We start from the raw sequence: 22,600 nt of genomic DNA, 5'->3' as shown, positions 1-22,600 counted from the left end.
TGACTGTGAGGAGGGGTATGACACCTCACAGAGAAAGTCTATCCATGTCAACAGATTCCCCAAATAAACAGGTTTCTTTCCAGGAATCATAATGTAATAGGAAGTCAATTTCTGGATGCAAAATCGCATTTCCTACTTGTGTTTTGTCCTTGACTTACAATGTTTTTGACAATGCCCCTGAATTCCCTCACCTCAACAGGCTTTTTCAGGTAGTGCCAAACAAAAGGACAAAGACTTAATTTTAAAACATCAACACCAAGAGAGAGCACATTCCGTGTGTTCTTACGAACTACATGTTCTTAATTTTTTTTCTTCCTGAAACACACAGTGAATTCTGAGAATACAGCAACCGTAAGAGACAAAACCTAGCTGTTTATTAAATGAAGTATTCACTTGTGATGCAAACCATCCCAGACAATTTCTCCACACTCAGTGAGCATCTCTAAGCTGGGAAGGAAGACACACGTAAAGACGGAAAGAAGATTAGGTCTGTTCAGCCGTAGGGCAATAAAAAAAGGGCTTCTCTTTCTTTTTTTCTTTTTACCTGTTCAATACTAGGTTTTTCAAATGGGGGTTTCTTCTCCAAAGAGCCTTCAACCACAGGTTTTCCTCTTTGTAAAATAGACTTTCTCAAGAGCTGCAAAAAAAAAAATCATTAAGAGAAAATCAATGTCCCCCCCCTCTCTTACACAACGACACATCCAGACGCACACACAGCCTCTGAAGGGAAGTAACCATATTCTACTTATCTAACTACATGTAAATAAACCTTAAATCGATAAAAATGGGTGACCACCAGGTAGCCCAAATTCACCTTCACACCCATGACCAGAGCTGGGAGACCCTAGATCCCGTTCACGTTCCGTGCAGCCTGGCACACCGGCGGGCAGCCACCAGGACCCTCTCTCCCACTCATCTCCCTTCTTTCCACCACTTCCAGATTCCCACGGACCCAGGGCCTGGTGTGCAACACGCACACTTTGCACGTGCCCATCTAGGCCAACGCAGGTGCGCTGATGCTCCGGAGGGTCTTATCTAAAGCCCTGAAAGGCAGAGATCCGTTCCGCACCAGTGAGGCGGGGTGGGGGATGTCCGTAGCGCCGTCTGCCATAGGTATCATCCGGAGCCCCGGCCCTTCAGGAAGGAATTTTGTAAAGCTCCCAATTGGCAACTTTAACTGCTGCGGTCTTTTCTCATTTCCTTTCCACCCATAGAATGCAGGCCAAATGTTCTGGCATCTCAATGCCCACAAAACAAAACACTGCTCTTAATCCTTGGCACTGGAATTTAAAGCCCTCAAAGAGCAAATAATCAAGAGAGAAAAGGGAACACAGAGTCAGTAATCAAGACCTAATTTGAAAATAAATTTGGTATTGAAATTCTTTCCTTTCAACCTTTGCTTGAATCTTCCATAACCTTTACATGGAGGCCAGTCACGATATAACCACACATTTATTTAAGTTACATCTTTCCCCTTTCTCCACTTACTGCCTCTTCAATGGAAACAAAACAGGGCAACCATTCTCCCAGGAGCTAATGGAAACAGACAAACGGCCAAGATTGAGGATCCCCATGTGCTCCCCGTGGACCATGGTCCTCGGTTCCTTCTAGGGGTGCCGTACACATTATTAGCATCGGACGTTTCTTGATCTTTTCAAGGGATTATGCCCATTTTTACAAAAGTAAGTAAGCAACAATGATAAGTCACTATATCTGTTTCTAAGGACATGAAAAGCTTAATCATAAAATTTAAATACAAATAAATTCTGGCTGCCTACTTTCTTTACCCAGTTAAAATAAGACCTCTTGGGAACTTGGTCCACCAGGGGTTTCAAAATGGAGATAAACTCCTTCCCTCTGCCAGGCACTCTTCATGGTTCTTTATAGGTCTTATCTCCTGGAATGCTCCTAAAAACCTTCTGAGGTAGGTCCTGTACTTTACAGATAAGCAAACGGAGGGAGAAGGACTCGCCCAAAGTCCCACGTCCTATGTGATGAAGCCAGGATTCAAACCCAGATAGATAGTTGAGCTCCAGAGCCACATTTAAGGATCTAGACACCCTCAGCTTTAGGAGACAGCTTTCCCTGGGTTATTTTCAACCTCCAAGCCTCAAGTTTTGAAAATGCTACTTAAATGTGTAATAGATTTAATTTTAATTATTGAGACATGTAAGACCCAGGAACTGCCTTTCAAAAGCCTAGGGGTGGATGATTTATCACTTATTTGCCCAAAGAATGACTCTGGGGGAGGAGTCAAACATATTTGCGCTATTAAAGACAGGGAGGTGGGAGAGAGAGAAAACGTACTTGAAAGCAGAGCAATGCTTTCTGGCCCGTTTGGTTGGTGAGAAGCGGAATCAAGAGGAGGCTGGCAGGGTGGAAACTTTACGCAATGTCCACTTCCAGCAGGGCGGTGGGGGCGCCAGGCCACTTAGTTCCAAGTAAGAGCTGCAGTCATGCAGGCCTTGTTTTTCTTTGACTCAGATCTTTTTCCAAAGACGCTCTACATGGCATGAACCTGCCAGGGTTCAGTCTGGATGACTCAGGCCTCACAGCCATGTCAACAAGTTGTCACCTGGAGTGGCCTAGTGCCTGCTGACAGCAGTGGGGGGTTCGGCCACTCATTCTCTTTCTGCCCACCCCCCTCCTCTCTCTCTTTATCCTCTCCCTCCCCTCCCATTAACCTTTTCAGAACTAATATCCCTAAGGGGCACCAGGGCGGTTCAGTCTGTCATGATCTCACAGTTGGGGAGTTTGAGCCTCCTGTTGGGATCTGTGCTGACAGCTTGGGGCCTGGGGCCTGCTTCAAATTCTGTTTCTCCCCCTCTCTCTCTGCCCCTCCCCTGTTTGTGCGTGCTCTCATGTGGGTGCAATCTCTCTCTCCCTCTCTCAAAAATAAACATTTTGGGTCCCTGGGTGGCTCAGTTGGTTGAGCATCTGGCTTCGGCTCAGGTCATGATTTCATGGTTCATGCGTTCAAGCCCTGCGTCGGGCTCTGTGCTGACAGCTAGCTCAGAGCCTGGAGCCTGCTTCAGATTCTGTGTCTCCCTCTCTCTCTGACCCTCCCCTGCTCAAGCTGTCTCTCTCTGTCTCTCAAAAATAAATTTTAAATAAATAAATAAATAAATAACACCAAAAAATTTTTTAATTAAAAAATAAATAAACATTTAAAAAATTTTAAAAATATATCCCCAAAACTTGAAAATACAATTCTGACTCCCACACCTATCTGCTATCTATCCCCAATCCCCATTAGTACTCCCCCCAAAAAAGACTAAAGTCAATAAATGAGAAAGGAAAATTATGCACCAAGTAAATTCACATTTAAAAAAGTGGGGGGGAGGCGCCTAGGTGGCTCAGTTGATTAGACATCTGATTTCAGCTCAGGTCATGATCTCAAGGTCAGTGGGTGGGTTCAGGCCCCACATTGGGCTCCGTGCTGACACCTTGGAGCCTGGAGCCTGCTTTGGATTCTGTGTCTCCCTCTCTCTCTGCTCCTCCCCTGCTCACACTTTGTCTCTTTGTGTCTCTCAAAGATGAATAAACGTTTAAAAAAAAATTTTTTTTTTAAAGCTATGGGATTTGGGCACAAAATTTGCACTGAGATTCCTAGCAGCCAAAGCAAAAGAGGGAAATCAATGGAAAATTTTCCTGTCCTTGTCTTATGATATGAAGTGTGGTACTCATTAGAAGAGGCAAACCTTGGGGCACCTGAGTGGCTCAGTGGGTTAAGCATCTCACTCTTGATTTCAGCTCAAGCCATGATCTCACGGTTCCTGAGACTGAGCCCCACATCTGGCTCCATGCTGAGAGTGCAGAGCCTGCTTGGGAATTCTCTCTCTCCTCTCTCTGCCTCTTTCTCGAAATAAATAAATATTAAAAAAAAAAAAAAAAAAAAAGAGTCAAACCTTTCCTGGCTATAAGCTCTGAGTGAACTGCTCCGTATTCTGTCTTTGTTAAATAGTACAACGTAATCAACAGTGCCTCGACAGCAAGGTTGTTTTGCTTCTCATTATTTCCTATGTGAGCCCCCTTTAAAAAATGTTATTTTTGGCAACCTGAACTTTTCATGTCTGTTCCCACCACCATTTCGTCTCCCACACTTGTCCATCGTGACAGCGATCAGACACTAGGGAGACCAGGGTCTATAGTGTGACCCAGGTGCAGGTGAGACAGAACCAAGAGGAAGCAGCTACAGGGAGCAGGAGTCGGTGACTGGTGTCAAGGAGACACAGAGGACAGTGCTGAGATGCCCAAATTTGGAACTTCTGGTGCCACCCTTCCACCACATCTCCTCCCCCGACCTCCCTTGCTCACTGGGCTCCACCACACGGACCTCCTCACTGTTCCCACATCACATCAGACTCACTCAGTGCACAGCCTACATGGAGGTCCTTCTGCTGCCTGGAAAGTTCTTCCCCCCCAGCCCTTTTCAGCAATGACTCCTGGCCCCCAGTTCGGCTTCCTGCTCAACTGCGGTCTCCTCAGGAAGGCTTTGTAACTGCCCTTGCTCATTATTATGTCCCCCACCCGCCACCATCCCTGCCACTCTGATTCCACTTACCCTACTTTGTTTCTCTTCACAGCACTTATCACCACCTGCAAATATATTATTTACTGGTTGATTGTCTGCCTCTTCTATCGAAATGTAAACTCCATGAGGACAAGGACTTTGTTTTGCCCACTGGTCTATCCCTCATGCCTACATGGGTGCCATGCACAGACCAGGTGTGCGATAAAGTATCTGGATGGATGAATGGATGGGCGGATGGAAAGAAACCCATAAGCATAAGCAAATAAAGATATTCAAACCTGCATACAAATAAGAAGGCCCTCGAGGAGAGCGATGTGCTCAGCGCATGGCGGGTCACTTTAGAGCCTCCCTCATGGAGAAACGCATGCTTCCACAACCTCTGCGGGCCAAACATACCATGAGCTGAGAGCCGTCCCCACCGCGGCCTGGGATACAGTAACTGAGCACATCTGAACAATGAGAGGTAGAAGAAAAAGCCTTGTAAAAGGGTAAAAACCTCACCTTAAATAGATAGAAATAAACTTGTTTGGTATCTGCATCTTCTTCCCTGTGGACACAGGTAAAGAGATATTCCACATCCAACACGATTCCCAGGAGTCTGTTCATTTCTTCCTCTGACACATTTTCCAGGTGGGAAACATGAGCAGCTGAAGACAAAGATCAAAGGCGCACATGTGACATGTCTGGACACAGCAAACGTTCTTGACTTTAACACAGAAGGGTCTCAGGGCGCCTGGGCGGCTCAGGCGGTTAAGCGTCCGACTTCGGCTCAGGTCATGATCTCAAAGTTTGTGGGTTCGAGCCCCGCATCAGGCTCTGTGCTGACAGCTCAGAGCCTGGAGCCTGCTTCGGATTCTCCCTGACCCTCCCCTGCTCATGCTGTCTCTCTCTGTCTCTCAAAAATAAATTAAAAACATTTTTTTAATTAAAAAAAAATAAAAATAAAAATAAAAAAATAAAACAGAAGGGTCTCAAAACCTTCGGGGACATCAGTCCATTAGGTTGCATCGTAAACAGAGGAAATTTCCAAACTCCTGAAAGATCTAAATCTTCTCTCAACGTCAACTTATGATTAAAAGACTGTCCAGCTGCTGAGTCCTGGCCTCTGCCTCCAAGAAGAAAAACGGGCCAGCAGCTAACGTGTTCTAATAATGTATACTTTAGGATCCAGGACGTGTCAGCACCAAGTCTGGTCCTGACAGTGTTAAAGTCTTTCTTTAATGGAAGTTTGGCTGACGTGCAACATCAGGTGTCCCACATGGTGATTCGACAAATCTGTATGTTACGCTGTGCCCACCAGCACTGTAGCCATCACAATCTCCCGCTCTATTCCCTATGCTATACGTTTTGTTCCAAAGACTTTTTCATTCCATAACTGGAAGCCTGCACTTCCCCCTCCCCCGTTCACCCATTTTGCCCATCCACCCACCCCCTGTCCTCTGGCAAACACCAGTTTGTTCTCCGTATTTATGGGTTTGTTTCTGCTTTTCGACAGTGTTAAATTCCTGTGTTTCCACATAAGAATATGGCAGGTCTCCCCATGACTGTGAATAGTTCAGTGAGCCAAGAATATCATATTAGTACAAAAACTGAATAACAGCACTTTCCCTCAGCCCTTCTAAGATGCAATGAAATCTCTCCACTATCATTGCAGCCAAGTCCCAAGACCTATTTGAGCTTCGGATTCAATGCCTTCAGTGATCAAACCCATTTTTCCTACCTTTGTTCTGGAAAATCTATAGTTAGTGTCCTATCCATCCACCTTCTTTCCCATGCCCCTATCCTCTCTTCTACCCAAATCCAGTCCATTTATCAAGGTTATTGCATTTAATCCTCAAACCATCCCATGAATAGGTATTAGTAAGCCCATTTGACAACTGGAGAAACTGAGGCTCCCAGAGAATGGATGCTGTTTCATGCAATGTCACTTAGCCAAGGGTCTAAAAGTAAAGAATGCTTGACTCAAAGCCAGGGTCTAAAAGTAAAGAATGCTTGACTCAAATTCCAAATTCCCAACAAGCACACTTTTTGTTGATCAGCTCATTCACCTCAAGTCCTTTCTCACTTACAAAGAGTTCTCTAGGTAAGCCACTCAATAATCAGCCCCTATCCCAGGAGATCTCCTGGGTCGGGATCCTGTCTGTCATCTCTGCACCCCAAGCATTTATCACTATGCTTGCCAAAGAATAGGCACCAGCACTTTGAGGGGAAACCTCTTGGGCACACCTCTTGGTATGCTGGCTTAAAAATGCTTAGGCACAGAAGTGCTTGAGATCACTTTTAAAGAAAGACTAAAGCATGTAGAAGATCTCCCTAGCCTTCTTAAAAGGAGATGGAACTCAACACGATTATTGAGGAATACTTGTTAGGTGTCAGGCGTGGGTCAGTCTACCCAGTACTCCTGTCACTAAACCACGAAGCTCAATCAGCAGACCGGAACAGAGGGGACACTGCTGGTACCCTGGCCCATCTCCTTCCCTCACCACTTCAGGTACACCTATGGCCTCCAACTAAACTACCGGCAGCTCCATTTCTCTCCCTAAAGGCTTTTCCAGTCATTGTAATCTGCTCGGCCAGCCACCTGCCCCTCAACGGCAGCCTTCAGCCCAAACCCAAGACATCAGCCTATAAATAAATACCCCAGATCCCTCACCCCTCAGGCTGAGTAACTGGCTCCCAGATTTCCCACTCCCTACCCAAAATTAAGTAGCGGGTGCCCGAGGTGGGGAGCTGGCTCAGCAACTCACCCTTTCTCCGCCACTTTTTCCTCATTTCACCCTCCTTCTCCCCTAGCTTCATGTCAGATAAACCACATGCGTTCAAATCCTTGTCTTGGGATCTGCTTCTGAGGGAGCTCAAACTAAAATGTGCAACCAAAACCATTTTCAGAGACTCAAGAGGATTAAATACCAAGAGGCTGAGACTTGTAAATTGTCCACAAGGAAGCCAGATTAAAGAACTCAGAATTCGAGGGGCAGAGGCCACCCAACTCTCCTTCCTGTCTCACGTGGAAAAATAATGGAAAGGCAGAGCGATGGGCCCACAGCCACAGACCACTGGGAAACCGGGGTGATGTGCTGTGTGTGCGCGCATGCGCACATGCCTCCCACAGAACACGTTTAAAAAGGTGAGAGGAAGGAAATTTGGTTCTCTGTCTGCCTTAGGTACTGTGGCATAAATCTAGTGGATACATCTAAGCTAGAAAATGCCAACACTGTATCACCACATTACCAAATAGAAAAAGAGTAACTGACTAACCTGTTTCTCAAAACGTGAGTAGCTTGTATCATAGAAAAATTCCAAATATATATGTGCGTATAAACAAAACATTAATATTCAAATCTATTACTTTATACTTGGCTATACAATATGTGACTTCATCATTTCCTAAGAGGTACCCAAAATTAGATTTCTTTTTAGGTACAATGTTTGCCAGGTCACTTTTTTTTTTTTTTTAAGTCTGTGCAAAATTTTCCTTGAGGTCAGTCTGGAGCCTTTGGGACACAGGCCTCATTCTGAAGACAAGTAGGTCAAAATTTTTATGTCAGTTATTTACAGGAATAATTTTACTGAAAACTGCTGGTAATGTTTCATGGCTTTCCCGTGATAAGCTATGAAGCATTCAGTTCATAACACAACATTGGTTCCTTCAGATTCTCCACAATATGACGGTCTTATTAAGGTGCTAACATAAGTGGGTTTCATTGATGGAAATATAAGCCATGATTTATTTTTAAAACCAGTGATTCACTTTCTTTAAGCCACAAAACACTTAACCCAAATGAAATCTTTTTTTTTTTTTTTCACTCCAGGCCCAATCCAACGCCACTCTCGAACTAATGACCCTGACATCAAGACCTGAACTGAGATCAAGAGTCAAGATGCTTAACAGACTGAACCACCAAGGAGCCCCGACCCAACTGAATTCTTAATTAGAAGTAGAAAAAGTTGCTCTGATTGAAACAGAGGTGGAAGCATCTTTTTTCAGAAGGTGAGGTTGGGGGGGCATCCCCTCCCCTTGCTGTGTGAAAAACCACTGTTTAGAACCATCTTCCAGCATATTCTCAAAAGTAGACATTAAAATGCTTAAGGAGTGAGACTGGAGGAAATTTCTTTCTTTCTAATTCTGCCCATAATGAAATCCATGATCTTTCCCCAGAGCTCTGTGTGTAAGCCCAGGCACAGAGGCCTAAGGAGCTGGAAACTGGGAGGCATGGGGTTAAACGGAACAGCACGTTTCCCAGAAGGAGGGAGGGAAAGGGGGAAGGCTGTGCTGGGCAACGGGGTTAGCATTTGCAGCACAAGAGGGTGGGTATCTGCCTCTCTGGGAATTACGGGAAGGTGGGTCTGGGGTGAAGCCAGCCCCCAGGTCAGAGTAACCACTTTTCCCTGTTCCTTGCTGGTCGCTGGGCTCTCAAGCCTAGAGTACCAAAATAGCTCCGGACTGTGTCCTCTACTCCCGGGACACTCTTCCTGGAACACCACTTTCTTCACACAACCCCACCTCCACCAAATCCGAGGACAGACTCTTTGGGGCTTCTGACCAGAGCTTGAAAGGACTTAGGAGCCCACAATCAACCCCAACCCATGCAAACACCCAGGTGCACATCACTGTCACTGCAAAGCTAAACTATTTATTGTACCGATAATCAACTCATATTTAACCAAAACAAGGTCACTCGTAATTGAACGAAACCCTTCTTGGGGCACCTGGGTGGCTCAGTCAGTTAAGCCTCCGACTGGCTCGGGTCATGATCTCATAGCTCGTCAGTTCGAGCCCTGCGTAGGGCTCTGTGCTGACAGCTCAGAGCCTGGAGCCTGCTTCAGATTCTGTATCACCCTCTCTCGGCCCCTCCCCCTCTCATGCTCTGTCTCTCTCTGTATCAAAAATAAAAATAAAACATAAAAAGAAAAGAAAAAAGAAAACGAAAGAAACCCTTCTTTCACTTTGGAAAGCAGTTTGTGCTTCATTTTGGAAGCACATTACTAAAACACAAAAATAAAAATCTATAAACTACCTTGTACAAATCTCTAGCAGTTAATCTGCCACGGAGCTCATAACACTGAATCGTTGCTATTTAAAGCATTTGCAGAGAACCCTGACCGGCTCAGTGGTAGAACATGAAACTTCATCTCAGGGTTGCAGGTCTGGCCCCATGTTGACTGCAGAGATTACTTAAAAATAAACTCTTTAGGGACACCTGGGTGGCTCAGTCGGTTAAGTGTCTGACTTTAGCTCAGGTCATGATCACGCGGTCTATGGGTTCGAGCTCCTCTCTCCCTGCTCCTCCCCCACTCACATGCTGTTTCTCTCAAAAATAAACATAAAAATTTTTAATAAAAAAATAAAATCTTTAAAATAAACAAAGTTGTTACACGCTCCCTAGTTTACCTTCCTCCACCAGTGAAGTCTGCGTCAATGTAGCCTCTATCAACTGTGGAGCATCATGCGCCTTCCCCCATGCCTGCTTACAGTGAAGAATCACTCTCACTAATTAATTAGTCTTTTGAAAATTAATGAGTCCCCCACTGCTTTGATTTGCATTCACTGAAATGCCCTTGGAGGTATTTGCTTTTCATGTTACTGGCCATTTGTATTTGTTCTTTTGAGCACTATTCATGTCCTCTGCCTGGTTTAAGGATGTCGGTTTTTTTCTTACTGCCTTAAAAGAGCTGTATGCCCTTCTCATTCATTGTAAAGGCTCCTGGATTTTGTTGCAGTTTGGGGTGGGTTGTAAAGGAATCTTAAATTTTTTATAAAGTCAAATCTATGTTTGGCCTTCCTTTAAGGTCTTGCTTGCAAAGATCTTCCCTATATTACCAGAAGATGACAAAAATGTATATTCTCCTAGCTCTTTAACAGGTTTAAAAAAAATTTTTTTTATGTTAAGCAGAGAAGAGGGGGAAAGGGAAGGAGAAGGAGAGAGAGAGAGAGAAGGAGAGAGAGAGAGAGAGAAAGAGAGAGAGAGAGAGAGAGAGAGAGAGAGAGAGAGAGAGAGAATCTCAAACAGGCTCCAAGCCCCATCCCACACCTCTGGGATCACCACCAGAAACCAAGAGTAGGACAGTGACCAACTGAGCCACAAAGGTAGCCCAGCAAGTTGTGGTTTGGGTTTTGTTTCTTACATTTATATATTTTTGAGAGACAAAGAGAGACAGAGCATAAACAGGGGAGGAGCAGAGAGAGAAAAAGACACAAAATCTGAAGCAGGCTCCAGGGTCTGAGCTAGCGGTCAGCACAGGGCCTGATGCAGGGCTCAAACCCATGAACCGTGAGACCATGACCTGAGCCAAAGCTGGATGTTCAACCGATTGAGTCACCCAGGAGCCCCAAGTTTGTTTTTAAAATATAAAACTTTCTCCACCAAAATGTCAATGTCATAAAAGACAAAAAAACAAAAACAAAAAAAAATACAGAAAAAAAGGCCAAGGAACTGTTCCAGATTAAAGGAAGCTAAAGAGACCTGCTGTGAAAGTGTAACTTATAATAAGAAACATATATTTAGTCTTTGTCCCCTGTCCGGGCACAGTGCTTCTTCCTCCCCACCCCTCACAGTGCTTCTAAAACCCTTGGAATTTCCAAAGTAAATGAGAGCACTGAAGTGAAAGGAGTATCTTTTGTTTTTCATAACAAGTCCCCTGCAACCACACCTGAATTTGTCACTGACCTTTTAGAAAGTCCCTATGGATGGGGGCTGGTTGCCAGGGGAACCAAATAAATGACTAAGGGTTGGCATTTTCAGCCCCACCTTCTCTACCTATGGAGGCTGAATCAGTCACTCATTGGCAAAAATGCAATCAATCCTGCCTGGGTAATGCAGTCTCCATCAAGGCCCCGACGGAAGGGGTGTGGGGAGGTGCCAGGCCAGCGCACGCAGGAAGGTGCTGGCAGAGTAGGGTGCTGGAGCTTCGGGCTCCTTGCCTCCCACCTCTCTTCCAACTGGCTGTCTCTGAACTGTATCCTTTTTTTTTTTTTTAATGTTTATTTATTTTGAGAGAGAAAACATGCTTGCGCAAGGAGGAGAAGAACAGACAGAGAGGGACACAGACCTGCACAGAGCGCAGAGCCTGACACAGAGCTCAAACTCATGAACCATGAAATCAGGACCTGGGCTAAAATCAAGAGTTGATGCTCAACCGACTGGGCCACCTGGGCACCCCTGAAAACAGTTCCTTTTATGATAAACCACCAATCAAATCAACTGCTGTCCTGAGTTCTGTGAGCCACTCTAGAAAAGTATCCAACTCCAGGAGGGGGGGGCATGGGAATCTCTAATTTACAACCAGTCAGTCGGAAACACAAGTAAATCTGGGACTTGTCACTGGCATCTGAAGTGGGAGGAAGGAGGGGGACTAAGCCCTTAACTTGTGGGGTCGGCACTAACTACAGGCCATCAGGGTCAGAACTGAGTCAGGGCGCCTGGGTGGCTCAGTCGGTTAACCTTTGGACTTTGGCTTGGGTCATGATCTCACAGTTTGTGAGTATGAACCCCACATCGGGCTCTGTGCTGACAGCTCAGAGCCTGGAGCCTGCTTCAGATTCTGTGTCTCCCTCTCTCTCTGCCCCTCCTCCACTCATGTTCTGTTTCTCTCTGTCTTAATAATAAATAAACATTAAAAGTTTTAAAAAAAGAAAAAAGACTGAGTTAAAAATTGTAAGACACCCTGTAGTTGTCCACCAGAGAGCTGGAGAATTGCTTCTTTGTAAAATTTGGTGCCAGAAATGTTCAGGAAATGCTGACTGTGAGCAAACTGTTTTCCTTTCACGTGACAACTAACTACACAAGTGATTCTAGAAGGGGCGCTTAATGTGAAGGACAACATCAGTTGGGGTCAACTGATAAAAGTAGAATACAAACAGTAGATTAAAGTATTACATTAGTGCTAAAATATACTGACGTTGATAACTGAATCGGGGTTATGTAGAAGAATGTCCTATTTTTAGGAAGTACACATTGTAGTATTTAGGGGGGAAAAAACCATGATGCATATGCAACTGATTTTCATACGGTCCGTCCAGGAAAAAAAAAAAGTATACACAAATACACACAGAGGCCCCTGGGTGGCTCAATCGATGAAGCCTACAACTCTTGATTTCAGCTCAGGTCATGATCTCACGATTCATGAGATCGAGCCCCACACGGAGCTCTGCGCAGTCAGCTTGGGATTCTGTCTCTGCCCTTCCTCTCGGTCCCTCCCCGGCTCCTGCGTGCACGAGTGCTCGCTCTCTCTCTCTCTCTCAAAAATAAATAAACTTAGAAAACACACACAGCCTCAAAAATGTCAATCTCTTAAATATATTCATACATATATGAGAACAAATAACAAAGCAAATAGGACATAAATCTGACATAATTCTGAGCAAAATCTATACGGGATGTCCTTTGTTACTATTCTCATGACTCCGCTACAGGTTTGAAATTATTTGCCAATAAAAGGTTTTTTAAAAATCTTTCATCCTCTCAGCCCCCAAAAAGCTTTCATCTGCATGGAATTTAATAATCAAATATAAAGGACCTTGTTTTCATTCCAAACAGTCTTCCAAGAACATGACACTAAGCATTGATATAATTACCAAAGACTGGCCAACCCCTTACTGGTGGGAAAAGCGGGCCATGGTTTCCCCAGGTGTCCATGGTGTGCAGAGGACAGGGGACGCAGAGGGAAGGTGTGAGCCAGAAGACTGGGGGGCGGGGTCTGCTCTGGGCATGTCTCTCCAGAAGGATGTACCTTGGCACCTCTCAGTGCGACACCCTGGGTGCCACAGACAGACCTGCCAGTGGCCTGCTGCCAAGGATCATGGTGCAGCTGTTGCCTGGCCGGGAACAGGAAGCACGCTATCACCATGTGCCATGACCCTCCCTGAGCTCTGGCTCCCTGGACCACTGGCCTGCACTGCTCTTGAGGACAGCCTGCCGGTCCTCACCCGCCCCGCGGTGGGACCAGGCAGCAGCCAGGCTGCTGGCTAACGCGTCTCCGCTCCCATGGACCGGAAAGAGCCAACGGCATGGCGTCCATGTGGCATTTGTCAGCTATTCAAATAGATTTCTCTGCTCATGGGAATCTGAGGTCAAAGCCAGAAGAGGCAAAGCAAATTCCTTCAATGAAACCTTTTGAATTGACTAACATGCAAAAGTTGATAATTTACAAGTGGTTTTCTCTTTTGTAATCTCAGATCTGGATGGAGAAAAAGAGAAGTTTAAGATTAAGAGCCCTTGAGATGAGTTCAGTCTGGCAGATACAGAATGGAAGCCACATAAGTACATATAAATATTCTAACAGCCACTTTTTAAAAGGTAAAATTAATTTATGAATACATTTTATTTAACCCAATATAAACCACATTATTCATTTCAACATGTACTCAATGTAAAAAATGATTAATATTCTGCATTCTTTTGTAACACTCAGTCTTCAAAACCAGTGTGCATTTTACACCTGCAGAGCTTTTCAAACCAAGCTGGCCACGTGTTTTGGATGGATTTTAAATGATGAGAACTCCCTGAAATGCTAGCAGCCATTTTTTAGTATTACTGATTTCAGTGAGTGTTTATCAAGGAAGGAATAAGCCCAATTATGCCCAAGGAACTGAATATATTAGGAACTAGAGAAAAATCTTTAACCTTAGTCCACTACAGAAAGCATACAATAAACTATTATATAATTATATATTATGGGGTGCCTGGGTGGCTCAGTCGGTTGAGTGTTCAGCTTCAGCTCAGGTCATGATCTCACAGTTTGTGGGTTCAAGCCCCATGTCAGGCTCTGTGCTGATAGCTCAGAGCCTGGAGTCTGTCTTCAGATTCTGTGTCTCCCTCTCTCTCTCTCTGATACCTCCCCCTGCTCACACTGTCTTTCTCTCTTAAAAATAAATAAAACATTAAAAAATTATATATTACATAATCATTTATTATATATCTTAGATACATAATTAAAAGTAGTTATAGTTATGCAAGGAACATTGCAATATAGGTCCAAGAGGCCTTAATCTCTCCACCAAGTTGTAGACAAGTCAAACTTTGGATGTGAGCAGGGTTTCCCTGGAGGAGAAGGAAGGAAAGGCACTGCAGGGGGTATGAGCCTCCACATTCACAGTCGAAGTGGGAGAAAATACAAAGAAGCTTCAGAGGCACCTGGTTGGCTTAGCCAATTAAGAGTCCAACTTTGTTTCAGGTCATGATCTCACAGTTTGTGGGCTTGAGCCCCGCATCGGGCTCTCTGCTGTCAGCACAGAGTCTGCTTCAGATCCTCTGTCCCCCTCACCCCCACCCTGTCCCTACCCAATTCATACATGCACGTGTGCTCACACGCTTTCTCTAAAAAATAAACATTAAAAAAAAAAAAAAGACCTTCAGAGAACATGGACCAGAGAACATGGCCTGTGGCCAAAATGCAGCACAGAAGGGGTGGGAGGCTGAAGGCTAGATAGTAGAGGCCCAACAGTCCTGCATGCTCAGCAAGAGTTGAACTTGGCTCTAGAATGGTGGGAGGCTCAGAGGGGTTAAACAGGAGAATGCTTAGCTCGAATTAGATGACTACTTTCTTGGGAAGCTGAGTGCACACAGATGGAGCTGGGGATTCCAGTGCTGCTGCTGCAGCTACAACCAAAGAGCACAGAAAAAAACCTGAATTCATGCAAAACTGGAAGGAAGCACAGGAGAGAAAATCAACGGGACTTCACGATCCAAGGAAGGTCAGGAAAAGTAACTTACATCAAGTGAGCTGGAAAAAAATTACCAGGTTAATCCTCTGAACTCCTACTGTATACCAGGCTCACAGCTCCTGACAACTCTGAAACCTATGTGTAAATAAAAGACGTGTAAAACCTATGTGTAAAAGATGTGTAAAAAAAAACCTATGTGTAGAAAAACAGGGGCACCTGGATGGCTCAGCCGCTAGGGCATGCAACTCTTGATCTTAGGGTTGTAGGTTTGAGCCCCATTTTGAGTGTGGGATGTTACTTGAAAAGAAAATCTTCAAGAACAAAACAAAACAAAATGGAGGACATAGCCAAGAAAAACATGCTGACTTGACTCTGATGGTGGTATCAGTGTGCTGGACCCCCTATTTCTATCACTTGGCATCCGTACAGAACATGCATACATGGGAACTAGAAGTGACTAAGTGGTGGAGGGCTGAGCAGGGTGGTAAGGGCAAAGAAAACGTGTGGGTCAAGGATTTACCTATGATCTAAATGTCTGAATTAGTCCATGACAAAAACACCGGCAGTACCCTCATACCTCATACTACTCAAGAAAATAAGCTCTAGTGCAATTGGCTAATGCTAGTCTTTACTTTCCTTAAAAAGTTTCTACTGTAAATAAGTAAGCAGAATCGTCAATTGCTACCATTATAATGTTTAAACATGAGTGTGTCTGTATGACGTGTGTGTGTGTGTGTTCATCAGGAAAAAGTGATGACACTGGAAAGGGAACCAAAAACCTCCTTACAGCTGCAGAAAAGGATCACTAGTCAAATTTAATAATCAGTATGTCCTGCCGCAGTTCAGAACAATGAACCTGAAAATGACAACAAAAATTCCAACTGTGTTTGATCACAATGGTGTGTTTCCTCCTTCCTGATCACAGAAGAAAACTGCTCTTCAAATAAGCAACCCCCAAATAAGGAATTTTTATTAATACTAAAAATAAGGAGAAATGGTTGGGCCAATGAAGTGCTTTGTTACATTTCTACAGTCAGAACCTGACTGTCCCAATCCCAAATAACAAATTATTTCAGAGAATGGACTAGAATGTCCTAGGCCAGTGCTATCCAAAGGAAATACAATGTGAACCATAGGTGTAATTTTAAGTCTTCGGTGAGCAACAGTGGAAAAAGAAACGGGTGAAGTTAATTTTAATAATATATTTTATTAATCCTACACCTAGAATACATATAACATGTATAACATATACATTATAACATATAATCGTGATTAATGAGATAGCTCGCTCACCTTTTTTCACACTAAGATTTCAAAATCTGGGGTGTATTTTATACTAACAGCTCATCTTAATGTGGAGTCGCTATATTTCAAGTGCTCACTAGCTCGTGTAGCCAGTGGCTACAACGTTGGACAGCGTGGGTCTAGACTAGCCAGTTCATTCTGTGGACGAAGACCCTGAATCATAAGGGGATTGGGAAAGCGCTGTGCCAGGCCTAGGATTCTAGTTTCCTAATTCACAACTGAATGTTCTTTCCACTTGACCAGGCTGTCAGTCCTATGTTTTGTACCCAGGAGACACGGAAGAGTGTCCAATGACGGCAGGCCAAGGACACCTGGGATGGAAGTCACTGTCAGGAGACCACATGAAACCAGAGTTCACTGTCAAAAGAAATTGTATGGCTGAACGATACAGTATCTGACAGCAAAGCAACAGAACAGACACCACCTCAATCGATGGGCCTGAAGGGTGTGTGTTGATAAGCACGGAATGAATGTTGTACGTTGACACATGTGCATGACGACTGGGGACTAAATCCACCGTGCTCAGCATAGTGACTGTGGAATCACAACAGTGTTCACAAATTTGCACATATTTAAGAATTCAGGCCTGCGAGACTTCTAAGAGAATTCCTTACACCCTGATCTCTACTGTTAGCAGTATTTAATCTGCATGAATAGGAAAATACGTGTGGCACTGGAGTTAAATACTCTGGCAAAAGAAAATAGTGAGGGGAGGAAAACTGGTGAATTTTAATAATTATTAAAGCTGGGTGATGAGCACAGGCACTTATTAAACTATTCTTTCTATCTTGACATACTGTGAATTTTTCCATAATAAAAAGTGTTTTATTTTGTTTATTTTTTTATGATTTTTATTTATTTTTGAGAGACAGAGAGAGACAGTGTGAGCAGGGGAGGGTCAGAGAGACAGGGAGACACAGAATCTGAAGCAGGCTCCAGGCTCTGAGCTAGCTGTCAGCACAGACTCCAACACAGGGCTCGAACCCACGAACCGTGAGATCATGACCTGAGCCGAAGCTGGATGCTTAACCGACCAAGCCACCTAGGTGCCCCTAAAAGTGTTCTAAAGGTAGAGGAGTATAAACAAGGGAGAGGAAACATAACCTCAGAAAAAGGGTTTCTAGAGCCCTGATACTAAGACCAAAAAATAAACCTTGAGATTCTGCCAATAATTCTAAGAGCACTTGAAAATATACAGACATTTCAATTTTAAAGAAGCAGACTGAAGAGAGAGGTAAAAAAGGTGGGGGGAAAGAACAGAGACAAGGAAAAATATTTTTAAAACACCACTAACCTCAATATCCTGAGAAAATCACTACCAACAACTCAACATAATCTTTCCAGATCCTTCCTGTTAGCATATATTTTTTTTAATGTCATATTTTCTTTTTTTTCTTTAATGTTTATCTATTTGTGAGAGAGAAAGTCAGAGCATGAGTGGGAGAAGGGCAGAGAAAGAGGGAGACACACAATCCAAAGCAGGCTCCAGGCTCCACGTTGTCAGCACAAAGCCCAACGTGGGGCTCGAACCCATGAACCATGAGATCATGACCTGAGCTGAAGTCAGACCCTTAACTGACTGAGCCACCCAGGCGCCCAAAAAACATGTCATATTTTCTAAACCGATAAAACGAGATTATGCCCATGATGCTCTTCTTAAATCAGCATGCCTTCCGGGAATGACCACCGTCCATGCAGTTCTCTAAGGCTGCAACTGAGGGTTGGGCACGTGACAGATGCTACACCAATCAGATCCTATCCTCTTAGGGATGTAAATCCTCCTAAGCCAACACTCACAGGGACGGGGCAGATGGAGAGGAGTCATCCAGTGTGGGTGTCCTGGACAGAAGGCCCACAAATGTCTGCAGCTGAGATCCCTGAACAAGACTGAAACTGGATCTCCCTTTATTTTCAGCTTCTGGAAGCCACCTTCTTATGAACAGTTTTCTTATTCAAGCTAAGCAGACTTCATACCTGTTAGCTGGTTACAGAACTCAGGTAATTTGGTAATACTACTACTAACAACAAGAAAAGTGAAGAGTAATGCATTACTTTCCCAAGTACTGTTCTAAAATTACATTATATCTCATTTAATACTCACAACAGTCTTATGATATAAATACTGTCACTGACTTGGTTTCAGGGCTGAGAAAATGGAGCTCCAGGACTGAATAACATGTCCCAACTCACAGCTACTGGGGATAGAGCCAAGATTTGATCTTGGGCTGGTGGAGCCTTAATTTAGTCCTAAATTATAAAAGCTCCAATTAAGCTACTTTATGACTTGGTTTTTTTTTCATTAATAATATGTTAAGGATGTCTTTCCATATTGGAAAATACATTTTTAATAGCCATATTGAATTTTATAATATAGATTGTCATAATTCAAGCAATTATCTCCTACACTGGGATACTTAGGTTGTTTCCAGTCTTTTAAGATCATAAATAAAGCTGTAATAACTGTTCTTTTAGTTTTATTTGAGGGCACATCTTAATTTACATGGAGGTTAAATTTCTGGCATGGATTTGCCAGGTCAAAGGAGATGTACTTTTTTCCCTATTCTTGATTATGTATCAAATAAGGGTATTTGTTTTCAAAGCTAGTTGAGAAATATAAAAGGGAACAAAGTTAGCTTTTCTTTGTAAAAGGCCATTTCTGCCTTTGGGCATTCATGTGTGTTTACATGCTCAGAATGGAGACGATCTGCTCCGCTAAGAAAGAAGACTCTGTTTTTAAATGTTAATTGATGTAAGATAATTGGATTTCCCAATCAATACCAAATACAGTGCAAGCCAGCGCTCAAGAAGTTCCTGAGCCAGCTTTTTCTTGCATCATATTTCCTGAGGCAAATTCTAAAGGGCACTCGCTCAGGGATCAATTGTGGAAAAGGTAAGTTATAAAGCAAAGGTGTTTCTGTAACTCTTGGAATCCTTCCTTTGCACTGGCTTTTTCAAAAATCAGTACTTCCATTATTACCCGACACCAGTTCTACAATGATGTGATGTGTTTATGGTATGTTTATTTCTTTTGTGAGATCAATGTTCTCCATTTCCTTTCTCAGAAGGTTACTTCAGTGCAGTAACTTCCTGGGAAGATCACATTACCTACTTTTCTGCTCTGTGAGTCCTGAAACTCTCTCCAGCTGAGTACAAAATAAACCTTCAGACGTGCCCTGACACCCGCTACCTTGAAGACTCCTGCTGCACCATTTCATAGCACCAGGAAGCTTGAAAGAAAGATGATGTCACAAAGAAGCCACCTCCTCACAAACGGTCAGGGGGAAAAAAAACCCTGCAGTGACAAGGCTCTGCCCAGAGCAACACTGGACAGTAAACAGGAGATGGAGGCGTTCTTTGGGAGACTGGGTAATGGAAGGTGGACAAGTAAGCAGAATACTCCAAGATGATCCTTGATGAACTAGAATTTTAATATCTAGGGAAAACTACCCGTTAACTTTTCTCTACCCAAACCAAATACAATTTTAAAAATTTTATCTTAAAACCAGTATCAGGACAAGAACATATTAACACAGTCCAGTTGGGTAACTCTGGCTGAGCCTGTCTTTCCAAACTGACAATGATTATCTCGCAGGGATAGATACGAAAGTTGAAAGGGAAAACACAAGTAAACGTTCAGCAAACACGACCTCAATGAAGAAAGAGCTACCAGATGCAAGAAAATAAACCATATAAAGATAAAATGAAGCACTTGCAGAAAGGTCAGACAATTGGAAAATAAAATAATAACAATAATTAATAATAATAACAACAATAGCAATTAGACAAAGAACCAGTTGGTTGAGGCTTAGACCCTGGAGATCAGAGACCTTCGGGCGCTCATCAGAATGAATGAGGACATGTTACACTTTATTCTAAGCCGCTAAGTGGCTGTGGCCCATCTTATCTGGCAATCCCCCAGTGGAATCCAGCTCTTAGGGAAGGGGGGAGGTGGCTAAGGACTTGGTGCAAACAGTGCAAAGCTTGTCTCGCATTAAGCACATTCATGAGATTAAAGAGACTCTTTTGTTATTGCCTCAATAAGAGGTAAACAGCATGCAAGTTTGGTTAACCCACGGAATCCAGCAAGTCAGAACTTCCAGGCAACGATGACATCGGTCAAGTTCCCTCAAACATTTAGGAACTCACCTAGAGCATGGCTACAACTCCGGCAGGATTCCGTTAGACTGACAATTATTTGCTGCAGATCAGCTCTGGGGGGAGTGGGAGAAGGGTTGGGGTTTTTCCAGCCATTACATTTACAGGACTCCTCAGCCTAAAAAAGGAATAGAGAGAGAAAATTATGTAACAAGCAGCAATGGACTCAACATTTGACATGAGATCAATACGCACTCATTAATAGGACAACTCCCCTCCTGGCTCCTGACTTCCAAGTTCTCCATACGCACAAGAAACACACAAAAACAGAGAAAAGGGCAAAGGGGGTGTTTGATCCAGGCATTCTGTGTTTTGATCGTTTTTTGTCTGTTTCTTTCGTGCTGGCCGGCATCTGAGGGCTACGGCTTGGACAGCAGACCCATACGCGTCGGTACCACTGCCCCAAGCACGTGTCTGTGGAGCGGTCAGTTCCTAGGGAGTCCGTCCAGAAAGCTTCTCCAACAACCAACCAGAAGTGCCTAGAACACAGCCTCGGCCTCGGCCTTGCAGCTTCGAAGGCTCCCTCGGCAACTCTGCCCCACGGAGCAGAAGGGAAGCCCACAAAATGAGGAAGTTAGCAATCCTAAGGACTGGAGGAGGGACACGCCCAGCTGAGGCCACATCTGCTGGCCTCAGAGTTCTTCTGAGTGGCCTCCAGCTTTAGAAATGGAGAAGGTCTCACCATGTAGTCTGGGCTTTCTATGATATTTCTGAGGTTTCTTGAACTAGAACACTATTATTTATTATCTTAGCAACACTGACTAGATATCTTCCATACTGTCCATATTTCCCTACCTTTCTTAAGAACAGTGAATACAATCTAGCCTCTTTATAGTGACCTGGGTTATAAAGTGCAGGATGAGGGATAGAAAGATATCAACTATTTTCAGTTGTAAAAATAGTACCAACATAGCTGACTGATTGCGGTGACAGCCTTCTATGCACACTGTCCAATATGGTGACCACTGGCCCAGGGTTGAGCACTTGAAATGCAGCTAGTCCAAACTAAAATGTGCTACGAATGTAAAACACATACCAGATTTAAAAGACTAGTGCAAAAATTAAATATTGCATTAATAATGTTCACCCTGTTTACATGTTGAAACATTAATATTTTAGAGACACGGAGTTAAATAAAAGATAGTAAAATTCATTTGACCTCTTTTTAGTTTTTTAACGTGGCTCCTGGAATATTTAAAATTACATATGTGGTTCACATTCTACTTTTACTGAATAGCACTGCTCTACAAAACATTGCATAAATTTTTGTGCTTAGGCTTTGCATTCGATCTTTCATCAGAGGGTTTTTTCCTTCCTGCTTCCCACCACCTCCCACCCTGCCAGCCCACAAACCCCATAGCAGATGGCTGAAGTTAGTAGAAGTCTAATTTGTAGAAAATTGGAGAGTGGAGGCTACCTTAACCTCATACAGAAAATTCTCGAAGACAGGGACAGTTTCTGAAGTGTGTGCACATATAGGAGAATAAGAAAAGAAAGAATAAATAATTGGCAAAGCAAGAAGGGCCAAGGTGAATGAAAGAAGGAAAATATGTTTCTAAAGATAAGACCCTATGCTTTTGAAGATAAGTCCTCCGCAGTAGGCCCTGTGCATGTTGGCAAGCCCGGTCTGACTGCTTCTCACATTTTATCAAAATGAGGATGGAGAAGGCAAGACCAAAAATAGCAACTTAACAGCACAACCCCCAGTGAGTAGTGGCTCAAGTGACCCTCTTTTGTTTGGCCAGGCATCAGGCAGGACCTGACAATTAAACCCCACTGTTCAGTTACTAATAAGCTGAACTGGGCCTTGAAATTCCGTGCAATGCACCATCCACTTCGTCAGAGACTGGAAAGGTCTCAAGGGCCATGTTTTTGAGGGGGACTCTCATTTCAACTTGCGTCCAAGAAAGCATCCCTACTCTTCACAGGGATGGAGGTAAATA

General features: G+C 43.7%; 1 protein-coding gene across 1 annotated transcript in view; it reads right to left on the bottom strand.

Moving 5' to 3' along the window:
* The window catches only part of KAT2B (lysine acetyltransferase 2B), a 99,929-nt gene that overhangs the window by 45,922 nt on the left and 31,407 nt on the right, over positions 1 to 22,600 (bottom strand). The window contains exons 4-6 of the mRNA XM_029938770.1: positions 20,649 to 20,775; positions 5,036 to 5,181; positions 545 to 637 (exon numbers count right to left, since the gene is read on the bottom strand). Of these exons, the coding sequence (XP_029794630.1) occupies positions 545 to 637; positions 5,036 to 5,181; positions 20,649 to 20,775 (366 nt within the window). The remainder of the gene's footprint in view (positions 1 to 544; positions 638 to 5,035; positions 5,182 to 20,648; positions 20,776 to 22,600) is intronic.

This window comes from Suricata suricatta, chromosome 5 (genome assembly GCF_006229205.1).
Source record: "Suricata suricatta isolate VVHF042 chromosome 5, meerkat_22Aug2017_6uvM2_HiC, whole genome shotgun sequence".
Classification (NCBI taxonomy): Eukaryota; Metazoa; Chordata; class Mammalia; order Carnivora; family Herpestidae; genus Suricata; species Suricata suricatta.
This window is presented reverse-complemented; position numbering and strand designations above follow the sequence as displayed.